The sequence below is a fragment of the Equus asinus genome, chromosome 5 (assembly GCF_041296235.1).
Source record: "Equus asinus isolate D_3611 breed Donkey chromosome 5, EquAss-T2T_v2, whole genome shotgun sequence".
Lineage (NCBI taxonomy): Eukaryota > Metazoa > Chordata > Mammalia > Perissodactyla > Equidae > Equus > Equus asinus.
This window is the reverse complement of record NC_091794.1, coordinates 93,018,339-93,031,260: the sequence shown is the minus strand read 5'-3', so window position 1 is coordinate 93,031,260 and position 12,922 is coordinate 93,018,339. Positions and strand designations below refer to the sequence as shown.

The window sequence follows — 12,922 nt, the reverse complement described above, 5'->3', positions numbered from 1 at the left end:
TGCTGTACTTACAATGCAAGAAAGTGCTAAATGTACCATACAAGTCATAACAATAAAATACTGAGGTGAAGAGGTGTTTCAGAAGGGGAAAATTTTTTTCAGCTTTGGGGGAGAGGAAAATGAAGGAAGGCTATAAAGAAGTGGTATATGAGCTGAGCAGATAAGATGTGCTGAAATGGGAAAGGGTGTCCTAAGAAAAGAGAAAAACTCTAGCAAAAGTACAACGGTAGGAAAGCAAGGGCTTCAGCTTGCAAGGAACATAGATTATATTAAGGGAAGTATATAAAGGGAAGGGAAGTAGCAAGAGAAAGAAAGATAGCAAAGACCTTGAATATACTAAAAGAGTTCAGACAAACTGAAACAATTTGGAGTCACTGAAATGGTTGAGCAAAAAGTGACAAGATCAGAGCTATTCTTTAATAAAGGTTAATTTGACTTGCTATGTAAAATGGATTAGAAGGTGGAGAAACTGGAAATAGAGATCCAGTTTAAAAAGTTATATTACAATGGTTCAGATAAGTGGTAAGGCGGTCTGAATTAAGATGAAGGCATAGCTAATAACAAGTCCTGAATGCAGCAGGTATGCAAATATTTTTTGAATGAATGAATGAATTTGGAATATGCAACATATTCACATCTCAGTAGATGCCAAGAGACTGAATTTGAAAATTTCTATTCTTCTTAGCCAAATACGAGACCAGGAAATAGCTCAGGCTGTAGCTGTTAATCAATTCTTATGGGAACGATTTAAAATCTTAGTGACTTCAAATGTCCACATGAAAATGACTGGCCCAAGGACACTATTAGTGTTAATACCAGATTAGAATTTGGAGAACTCACTGAGTTGACTTTTTAATTAGTTTATTTTTTAACTGATGCAAAATTCAAAGGGTACACTTGGGCACAAAAAAGAAAAAAAATGTCAGTTTTCTTTTTATAACAGGCCCATAGGAATCACTCACCTCTGTTACCAATTTTCTTTTCTTTTTTTTCTTTTTTTTTTTTTGAGGAAGATTAGCCCTGAGCTAACTACTGCCAATCCTCCTCTTTTTGCTGAGGAAGACTGGCCCTGAGCTAACATCCGTGCCCATTTGCCTCTACTTTACACATGGGATGCCTACCACAGCATGGCTTTTGCCAAGTGGTGCCATGTCTGCACCCGGGATCCGAACTGACGAACCCTGGGCCGCCAAGAGGTGGAACGTGCGAACTTAACCACTGCGCCACCGGGCTGGCCCTACCAATTTTATGTATCCTCCATATGTAAGCGCATAAGAATATATCCTCATTTAATAAGCAAACTTGTATGTATCCATGTATGTGTAGGCTCACTCTTTATCAATATACAACTGGTAGCTTTGCAAACACACTGTTCTGTACCTACTCACCTTGGAGATGGGTGATTAATTTGGTGGATCTTAAATGCTGATCTTACCCTACAGAGGCCCAAAATGTTGCCTCTTAGTGACTTCAACCCTTTAAACCTCTCTAACTTCAAGCCCCATTCTACTTTGAGGACATTCCTAAAACAAGAAACTGAACACAGATTAGGCTGAGAACTCCCAGTCTGAGGCTAGCTTGAGCTGTTTTTATTGATCTATCAAGATAGAGGAAAGACAGAATGATCAGACATCAATCAGTGATATACTTTGATCACTAAAAGCATTTTTCATTTTTAGTGCCTGTTCATTTAAAGCAAGCTCCTAGGTAACAATGATCTATTCCAGGCAACCATCTACTTTTTTTTTTTTTTTTTTTAAAGATTTTATTTTTTCCTTTTTCTCCCCAAAGCCCCCCCGGTACATAGTTGTGTATTCTTCGTTGTGGGTTCCTCTAGTTGTCGCATGTGGGACGCTGCCTCAGCGTGGTCTGACGAGCAGTGCCATGTCCGCGCCCAGGATTCGAACCGACGAAACACTGGGCCGCCTGCAGCGGAGCGCGCGAACTTAACCACTCGGCCACGGGGCCAGCCCCGCAACCATCTACTTTTTAAAAGGATGTTACATTACATAGTTTACATTCAGAGGGAATAAAAACACTGAAGTAGGGACAGAGAGAACAAGAAAGGTAGAAATAAGTTAAATGTGAACTTAATAAGTTAAATATTAAGTTAAATTTTGCAACGAACCTAGAGAAAAAGCATATAGATTTTTGAAATAATTATTCAACTTACTTTGCAGAATACATTTGTGAGGTATAATCATTGGATGAGCGAGGGATGTAATCGGTGCATGTCATAACTGAAAGAAAGATATCACCAGGTAAAAACGTCACAACATTTCAAAAATGAAACGAGAAAACTGCATATCTCATTGTATGATCTTTCAAACTAAGTAACAGAATATAGCTTGGACATCAAAAATTTAGAAAGACTATGTAAGAGAAAATACCTCACTCTTCTAATAACAGGTTTAGAGATAGAAAAAGCTAGAATGTGGGGGTATGGAAAAGAGCTGAAGATTAGTATCAACCGATCTCTATCTTCACTCATCACTGATCTAAAACCACAGATGAAGCAACCTCCTAAGCTCTCAGCTGTGCTCATAGGCAAACTTAAAAAAGCAAGATCCATGTTTAGGAAACCATATCATATTTCTTCAGCTCATTCATTCTGTGGGTGCTTACTCTATTCTGAGTAAAAAGCCGTTAAGAATGACTTGCAGGAAGACAGATTTGGGGAAGGTATCCAATTTTATTAGAAAACTATTGCTAATACTGTATATAATCAGCAGCAGAAATGGTGCAAGTATACCTCTATACTACTCTTTCTTCAACTTTGTAGTAAAGGCTTTATGTTTGGCAAAGCAGAGACAGAACTGAGGAACTGATGTGATGCTCTGATGAGCCACCAAGTAAAGAGGCTTTCACAGCTAGTGTCCTCTTGACCCCAATGATCTCATCTAGAATAGCTGCTGTGAAGGCTTGACCCTCAGGACTTCACCTGGGATAAATGCTGTAAATATTCAACTCAAGTTTGACAATTGACAGAATCCTATTCATCAGGCACTATTTCAGTCCATGTTGTAGACAGAGTTATATCATAAAGAACTTGTACCAGACTCCTGAACTGTTCAAGAACTTCCTTCAACATCTATAAAGAAGGTTGCTCTAGTGTGAATAGAAACTAAGGGTAAACCAACTAACTTTATGTCTAGCTGGGTTTCCTGAGTGTCTGACCCAAAAATGGAACTCTGGTCAAGAGCAGATGAGGGGCCAATTCATGCCCAACAGTAAGACAAACTGACATCTGTGAGTCTATTATAGAAGATCTTATCCGTTGTCATTGTTCAAAGTCTCTGAAAATAATTGCTGGAAATTTGTAGATCACATTCATCCATAATCATTTTGACAAAAATGAAGATCTCAACTAGATCCAAAGTTCTTAGCATTCATCACACAGAATGTTCATTTGAATTCTGCATGACAGTTTCTTCTCTGCTGACAAGTACTTTCAAAAACCCAAATCCTTCTCACCCTTCTCCTCCTCTGATTTAATTTAATTCTAGAAGAGAATGACAAAACATCCTGGGAGATTCAGGCCAATCTTTACTTCTCTAAAGAATAAATGAGTCTTGATCTTTGCAGCACTTGGGAACCATGAAAGGATTATAAAAAGTCAAGTTATTACATAATATTACATTACATTAAATCTGTTATTACATTAGAGTAGCAGCAGTGGAGATGAGGCAAAACCTTGAAATATATTCCAAAGGTAAAACTAATAAGACATTCTGATGGATTTGTATGTGAGGAATGAGGAAAACAGGGGAATACATGGTAATTTCTAGGTTTTCAGCTTGAGCAATTGGAGGGATAGTGAAATCACTTCCTCAGATGGGGAAGTTTGAGAAAAGAATAGGTTTGATGGAGGCTAAGGGAATACAAAGCTTTCACACATTTGAAGTATGACTTTCCTTTTTAGATATCTAAGTAGGGATGTCAAATAGGCAGTGGATACACAAATGAAATCAGGGAGAAGTCAGACTGGAAATATAAATTTGAAATTCATTAACAACGTATAAAATATTTAAAGTAATATAATGGATGAGAGAATACAGAAAGAGAAAAGATGGTGGACTACAAACAAATCCTGAGGACCACCAACATTCAGAGTTCAGATAGAGGAACATGGGCCAGCAAAGGAGAAAGGTAGGAGGAAAAATGGTGAGACACAGGATATCAGGAGAGAGAAATGTCCACCAAAATTAGTACTTTCAGTTACTGACCTTGACAAAAGTGATTTCACTGGAAGACTGGTGAGAGAAGGTAAATCTGAGAGGGCTAAAGAGTGAATGGGAGGTGAGAAAAAGTGAGGGCAACTCTTCCAGAGGCTCCAAAAGGTCACAGAACAAAGAGAAGATCTATAATTAGTGGGGGATGTGGAGCCAAAGGAGGGTTTTATTTGTGTTTTAAGATGGTAGAAGTTGGATCATGTCTCTTCGCTGACAGGAAAGAGTAAGAGAAGAAGAACATGGTGATGCAGGAGTGGTGTTAAGATAACTATAGTACCAAAGTCCTTAGGGAAGGTGAGAAAGGATAGGATATGAATGACAAATAAAAGGCCTTACCTTTGACGGTTGCAAGAATACTATTTCCATTCTGACAACAATGAAGAAAGAAAACATGCATACAAACACAGGGAGGTTTGGAGATTTGGTGGTGGTAGGGTGATATGGGAGTTTCCTGTCTGACTGATGCTATTTGAGAAGGAGTCATCAGTTAAGAATAAGGAAAAGAGAGTGAATATGGGTGCTCTGAGAAGAAAAGAAGTGACGTGACAGATCAATGGAACAGATTTGAAAGCTCTGAAATAAAACCACACATCTATGGACAGCTAATCTTCGACAAAGGAGACAAGAATACACAATGGAGAAAGGAAAGCCTCTTCAATAAATGGTGCTGGGAACACCGGACAGCCACATGCAAAAGAATGAAAGTAGACCATTATCTTTCCCCATGCACAAAAATAGACTCAAAATGGACCAAAGACTTGAAGGAAAGACCTGAAACCATAAAACTTGTGGAAGAGAATATAGGCAGTACACTGTTTGACATCAGACTTAAAAGGATCTTTTCAAATACCTTGTCTACTCAGATAAGGGAAACAAAAGAAAAAATAAACAAGTAGGACTTCATCAGACTCAAGAGCTTCTGGAAGGCAAAGGAAACCAAGGTCAAAATGAAAAAACCCACAAACTGGGAGAAAATATTTGCACATCAAATATCCAATAAGGGGTTAATCTCCATAATATATAAAGAACTCACACAAATGAACTACAAAAAAACAAACCACTCAATCAAAGAGTGGGCAGAAGATCCGAACACACATTTTTCCAAAGAAGATATACAGATGACCAAGAGGCACATGAAAAGATGTTCAGCATCACTAATCATCAAGGAAATGCAAATCAAAACTACACTTAGATATCATCTTACACCTGTTAGAATGACTATAATTACCAAGACAAAAAACAATAAATGTTGGAGAGGTTGTGGAGAAAAGGAAACCCTCATCCACTGCTGGTGGGAATGCACACTGGTGCAGCCACTGTGGAAAAAGAATGAAGATTTCTCAAAAAATTAAAAATAGAAATACCTTAGGATTCAGCTATCCCACTACTCGGTATTTACCCAAAGAATCTGAAATCAACAATTCAAAGAGGCTTCTGCACCCCTATGTTCATTGCAGCATTATTCACAATAGCCAAGACGTGGAAGCAACCTAAGTGCCCAGTGACTGATAACTGGATAAAGAAGATGTGGTGTATATATATACAATAGAATACTATTAAGCAATAAAAAAAGACGAAATTGTCCGATTCACAACCACATGGATGAACCTTGAGGGCATCACCTTAAGCAAAATAAGCCAGACAGAGAAAGACAAACACTATATGATTTCACTCATATGTGGAATATAAACAAACTTATGGACAAAGAGAATATATTAGTGGTTGCCGAGGGAAGGGGGATGGAGGGTGGGCAGAAGGGGTGAAGGGGTATACTTATATGGAGTATGACAAACAATAATGCACAACTGAAATCTCACTATGTTATAAGCTATTATGACCACAATAAAAAAAAAAAGAGTAAGAAGAGGAGGAGGGAAAAAAAAAGAAGTGGTGTGAAATATTAAAAGGTAAACCTCACTAAGGAAATGTATAAGGATTTCCAAGCATACTGGGTACCCACTTGAGGCCCTGCGAGTAAATACTCAGTTAGGTATATAATTTATCCAATATTTAGCTGTTTGAATGCACCTTTAGAGAAAGTAGAGAGTTGGATTAAATTAGGACTGGCGTCTAGCAAGGACAGTGCAAGAGGCAAACCTATTAAAAGTATTTGTAAGGGAGTAATTACAATAAAGAAATAGAATCTATGCTGAGTAAGAAGGAACATGAGGACAAGAGGGATATGACAGGTATTGGATAGGTCATCTACATGGATGTCGAAATCACTAAGAATAATAAGAGTTTGGGTGGAGAAGAAAACACAGAAGACTCAGTCTTTAAAGAGCAAAATGACTAGGAGTTCAGTGTGAGGTAGAAAGAAAGGTGAGGGAGGCATAAATATAGACTTTAAAGGAACTAGAGTTTTTGAAGGAAAAAAGGGAAGAGAAATGATTTGGAAGGAGCAAGAAGACTCAACTTACTTCCTGGCCCCTTAAGTATGTAAAGAACAGGGCTTTTTCGTGGAGATGAGTTGGCTATTCAAAAAACTGGAGACATTCTTCATTGATTAGTTTCTCACAGAATGGACAGTTTCCCATACGCATCAGAATCCCTAGCTATCTTCTTAAAAATGCAGATCCCTACCCACATCAGATCTACTGAATGATAATTTCTGAAGATGAGGCTGGACTTCCATATTATAGACAAGCACTCCAGATAATTCTCAGATACACTAAAGTCTGAGAACCACTGGAATAGTACCTTTGAGGAAATAATATATATAACGCAAGATAAACCATTTTTTTAAAAAAGTCATACCATTTCTTAATACATGCAAAGTACATAAGGTTAAGCATAATCATCTTAAGAGAAGAAAGAACAAATGTCTTTTAAAAAAATGTCCTACACAAACTTACTCTTTTACAGTGTGTGGTAAAACATGGAAGGACACTATTTCATTTCAGGGAGGACTATTTACCCTATGGAGGCAATCTGTGGGGAGTAAGTGGCCATGCTAGAGAAAGCATACATCTCCACAAGAAAAAACCAGAATGCTCTACAAATTTTTGTGTAATGCATGAATATAACTCTTCTACAGGAGAGTAAGGGTTGGTAAGTGGAAGCTGTATCTTATTGAGCTGGATCTCTCTCATGGCCCAGTATCAATCCTGGGCTCCCAGGGGATTACGTTTCTTTTTTGGCCTAGATTGATAGGTAGAATCATTTGATCATTAGAAAGGTGGAAAAACATCAAGCCCTCCCAAGCAGCAGTCAGAGGTTGGTCCACAAACTTTTCTTATTTTGTGTATTACCTTTATAACATCCAACCTCAAAACAAAAAGAAGATCACCAAGTGCGACTCCTTGGGTGAGTAGATTTCATGTGATTTTGTTCCTTAGTTGGTATGTCAATAAAGCTTATAGGAGAGCAAAAGGATGAATACACACACACAAGGAAAGGAAAGGCTTTTGGATATTCTGGACAAAAAAGGCAATCAGTGAAAACCAACTATAAAAGAATAGCATCACCTGGTTATATGAATGCCTCTTCCGTCATGCACAGAATATGGTACTTACTTTCCTCTGACATGGTAAGGTTTGACGCAAGGCTTGAAGTTTCAGGTTTCTGATCACTGACTTCGGGGTTGCTTACTTGACTGGGAGAAGCAGAATGAATATATTAGCCCCTGACTGATCTGCTGCAGTGCCAAAAGTGATTAAATCAAACCCAATTCTTCCTAGGCTATACAAGTAAGAGGTAAGGTAAGTCTTCTTCATCATATCCTTATTCTTGTTTTTTAGCAGCTACCTGAAGAGCCGGGGCCAGGTCTAGTACACTCAGTACTGTTCTTTCTCATGTCCCTAGAGCCCTTCAGTTTTTACATCAGTCAGGAATTCCAGATAAGTCACAGGCAAGTCACATTTTTCTAAAGACCATGTGGTTAAAGAAAAACTCCACAACACCTAAAAACTGCTCTGTCACCTTGTTTCCCAAGTACCACAGGAAAGTGTGGAGATGCCTGATTTCAGACAGTGGTTCTCATAATCACTTGAGAAGTTTTTTCAAATTAAACATGCTTGCTTCCAAGAAAGGGTTCTGAAACTTAAAATGGTTTGTTCCACTGTATTTCTTTTCTCCCCTAACTAAAAAATAAATTTTTTTTAATACCCAAGACTGAGCAGCATCTTTTTTCACTTATAAGGAAAACTAAGAGAAATCGTGAAAGGTAAATCATGTAAGCTGAGAGGATGTCATTATATTAGACACTTCAATGTTGGGAAGATTCTCACTGAAATTCTGGAATGAGGATTATACTAACTTTCATCCCTCACAATGTCCTCCTTCTTCCTTCTACCTTACTGTCTACTCTCGAGTTATTCCCTCAACTATCAGTACAGCATAGTGATTAAGAGTAGAGATTCTAGAGCCAGACTGCTCGAGTTCATATGCCATCTGCCAAAACTAGCTTTATGACTTTAGGCAAGTCACTGAACTCTGTGTTCCAGTTTCTTTAACCGTCAACGAGGAATAATAATAGAACCTACCTCATAGGGTTGTTATAGGGATTAATAAGTTAATAAATGAAAAGTACTTGGAGCAGAGACTAACAGGGTAAGTACAACATAACCACAGCTAGTATATTATATTACAACTTCTCCCCAGCCCAAGCAGCCTTCCCACATTCACGTTCCCTAGAAAGAAATCTGCTTTGCTGTTCTACCCTCTAGGGAGAAGTGGAAGACACTGTACCAGAGGCTCCACGTATCTGGAAAGATAAGACTAACGAACAAAATGTAAGAATAGCTTCGACACAGCAAAATTTTAGAAAGAAATGTTATTTATATAAAAAATACACAGCACTAAAATTCATAAAGCTCTCATATCTTTTCTGCACAGACCGCTAATATTCAAGTATAATGTCAATAAAGGCTTTTTTTCCTGGTATATTATGAATGTTCGAACAATTTTTCCTCAGCTGTAATTAATTTTTAAAGCTAAATCCCCAAATGAGGTTTATTTTTATCTAGTTACTCAAATGCCTGTAGTTTTGGAACAGCATTTAATGTACTAACCAATATGTGACTATGGGAATTGAAGGATAAGGGTAAGAAATCATACTGAGTAGTTATATGAATGTTTCCCAAACTGGTCTATTATTATAATTACCTGAAGACTGGTAAAAATACAGACTTACGGGCCCCATCTCATGCCTACTTAAATAGGATTCCCAGGAAAAGGGTATAAAATTGGACAAGAACACATTTCTGACTACAATGATTGGTTTGTCTTCGACATGTACCTGGATACGTCTGGGATTCACTATTATACCCACTGTTGAACAACTATTTCTAGATTTTATATCTTAGAAGGTATATCTGTATGGTCTGGAATACAGTGGACCAGTTCCTAAAATCCTATGGTCCTGGACTGTTATGTTATAGCAGAATCCCCCTACATATTCAACTGAGTGTCTAGAGATTAAGTAGAAACAACAAGACCAAGACAGTGAATTAACTCTAGCACTTTATGTTAAATACTTAAAATGATTATATCTAGAAAAATTATATAGTCTCAAAATATAATTATTTTCACAGTTATATAAACAAAAATTTTACTTAATGATATGTGCATGATGAAAAAAAAGTTCTAAAATAAAATGACCCTCTGCAAAAACAAGGAGCAAAAACACCCAAACTCCAAAAAGTGAGCATCATGAATACCTCATTCTCATTCAACAGAATGCTTGTGAATAATCAACACAAGCAACTAATGAATGGATAAACAAAATGTGGTATAGACATACTATGGAATATTATTCAGTCTTAACAAAGAAGGCAATTCTGACACATGCTACAACGTGGATGAACCTTAAAGACATTATGCTAAGTGAAACAACTCAGTCACAGAAAGACAAATACTGTATGATTCCACTAATATTAGGTATTTACAGTAGTCAAAATTATAGAGACAGAAAGTAGAATGGTAGTTGCCAGGAGCTGGGAGAAGGTGAAAATGAAGAGTTATTGTTTAATGAATATAGTTTCAGTTTGGGAAGATAAAAAAAGTTCTGGAGATGGATGTTGGTGATGGTGGGACAACAATGTGAATGTACTCAACGTTACTTAAAAATGATTGAAATAATGAATTTTATGTTATGTGTACTTTATCATAATGAAGAAACTGCTGAAGGAGAGAGAAGGGATAACCGCAGGAAAAGATGAAGGTGACAGGTTTCACAGTACAACTGGAGGGGTCAGCCTTAGATAAGAGCAGGTGAATTAACTTCAGAGGATAGGGTGGCAAAAAAATATTGTAGAGAAGACAACTAGGTAGATTCGGTGATAGACAAATGAGATAGTTCCTATCTAATTGTTTCTAACTTCTCTTTGAATTAGGGAGCAAGATCCTCAGCTGAGTGAAAGGGAATAAAGTGGAGGGGTGGGGAGGGGATGGAGAGAAGGCAGGAGGCAAGGAGGAAGGGAGGGAGGGAGGGAAGGAAGGAGGGAAGTCAGATGATTTTAGAGACCGGGAAATAAAACACACCAGGAAGAGTGGCTGGACCACCAAGAGTTTTAGCACCTGTTTGAGATGTACTCATGAATGGAAACTGAGACCAGTCAGCACAGTTTTGTGTTTTTCTCTCACAAAGTTCAGGTGTTCAGAATAAGCATGAACAGATGGACAGTTGGGTTTAACCAGGGTTGTGGTTTCGCTAGGGAAAGGGGAGGAAGTTAAGAATGTCTGTAAGGACTCATTAAAGTAATAGATCTTATAATTTAAGCAGCATAAGGAAGATATTGAAGTCTTTTTTGAGGGAAGGGTCAATGGTTGATAATGAAAATACGATAGATCATTTAATTGGAAGTGTACAGTAAGGCATCATAAGGCTAGTGTGGCAGTAGAATAAATGAGCTGGAATGTAGTGTGTTGTAGTAAAAGAGTAGGATTCTGGAAATTAAGACGTTAAAGGTGATGTAGTTACTGGTGCATATGGCTGTGGACAAATGATAGGAAGTAAGAGATATGGAAAACTGAAAACCATGGTGTTGTGGAAGCCTGAGAATGAAGTGCAAAGAAGCTGCCTCTAGTCTATATGGGGAGTGGAGCTAATGACTAAGGCATCCCATATCCATTTGATAATTAATGCCAAATCTCTTGGATTTCCCTTATTTCTCCTTATTCTTCCTGTTTTGTATACTGTACATCTGACTGAAGAATATTCACCATCGTGTCTCCTCCATATATCGCAGGATCTGATAGACAACATGAGTTTAGTACATACTGTTAAATAAATAATACATGAATAAGAAAAAAAATCAGGGCTTATGTGTTTCAAGGACAAACTTTTGAAGAGAAATTTTTATCTTAAACAAAATAATTTTAAAACGTAAAGACTGATGCCAAAAACCAACAAGAGGGTAATCAACCCAAATCATGCTCATAATAATCAGCACATGAAAAAAATCATATATAAATCATTAAAAAGAAATTCAAATTTATATACCTTAAAGTTTGCTCTCCTGACTCTTGCATCTTGGCTTTTTTCACCTGCAAAGTAAACAAACAAACAATGTAGTGATCTGTTTTTTAAATCATCTAGCTACTTAAATGGCAGGGTAATATTAACCAATAAATTACAGGGTAACTGTTTCATTTTGTTTTGCTTAGATTTATTTAATTAATCCTTGTTTTATTTTAGAGTTAGAGATGGAATTCTTTGTTTTTCACATGGAGCTCTTTCTTTTTTTCTTTTTAATGAAAAAAGTGTTTTTCAGATTCAAGGTAAAATGTTTAACAGGATAAAGTATCCAAACTTGGATACCAATTAGTTAGTTTTAAATTTTAACGGACAGATAATTGTATTATCAAACAATCAGACTGGCAGTATCACTATCATCTACTCATTTATTTAACAGAAATGTCTTCATACTCAAACTATTTACATGCCAAAAATAAAGATCAATTCTTATCAGGTTACTAGTAATTTAAAAAATATTCTTCACACTACTCTGGTTTTTTTCCCTATTTTCATCTTTTCTAAGAAAATTCCTTCTTCTATATGATAAAGGATACTGTAAACCAACTAAGAGGTCAAGGGATCCCAGGATGATACATAAACTATGACAAAAGAATTAAACTGTATTACAAATGTATGACATAACCTCACTGAAAGGGGTGGGAGAAAAATGAGCTGACTTTAATGATGGAAAATGGTGTTTTGACTGAAAACTGCAAGGCTAAAGAAAAGAAAAATGCAAAATCTAGTTTATCTGCCATAATTTCACAAATGAGAAAATATAGGCTCTTGCTATAAAATGTGTTGTCCTTCCCACCTGTAGATGACAGTATTTACATAAGATCAGATAGTAATGTAATTTTCCAATAGTGGGGGTGAATTTCTGCTTAGCTCATGCAAAGATCCTTTTTGTGATCAAAGAGCTGGCTGGCTGAGTAACCAAAACAGCCTATAGTCTCCAAACAGTAATCCATACAAAGAAAACTACGGTGCTGAAGAGTCTAATTTATCATAGTCTTAATTTTATTAGAGCCACAGAGTAACAAATGTAGCTAATGAACTCCAAAAAGAGGTTCTGGAGCAAAATTTAAAAATATACCATAACAGCCTTTCAAGTAAGAACTACGCATTTTCCACTTTTTATTTATTACAGTGCCAACCCCTTACAAACATAAGTACTCATAAATAGAAATGGAGAAAATGTACCTAAAGTTATGTCCACCAAACTAAAAAA

General features: G+C 36.9%; 1 protein-coding gene across 14 annotated transcripts in view; it reads right to left on the bottom strand.

Moving 5' to 3' along the window:
• The window catches only part of EYA3 (EYA transcriptional coactivator and phosphatase 3), a 101,088-nt gene that overhangs the window by 49,433 nt on the left and 38,733 nt on the right, over nt 1-12,922 (bottom strand). For 9 of the 14 annotated variants that reach the window (XM_014853610.3, XM_014853614.3, XM_014853615.3 and 6 more), the window contains 3 exons: nt 11,677-11,720; nt 7,748-7,827; nt 2,174-2,240 (listed from right to left, as the gene is read on the bottom strand). In XM_014853610.3, coding sequence (XP_014709096.1) covers nt 2,174-2,240; nt 7,748-7,827; nt 11,677-11,720 — 191 coding nt within the window. The remainder of the gene's footprint in view (nt 1-2,173; nt 2,241-7,747; nt 7,828-11,676; nt 11,721-12,922) is intronic. The other 5 variants (XM_070510598.1, XM_044770168.2, XM_070510601.1 and 2 more) reach the window with 4 other exon arrangements.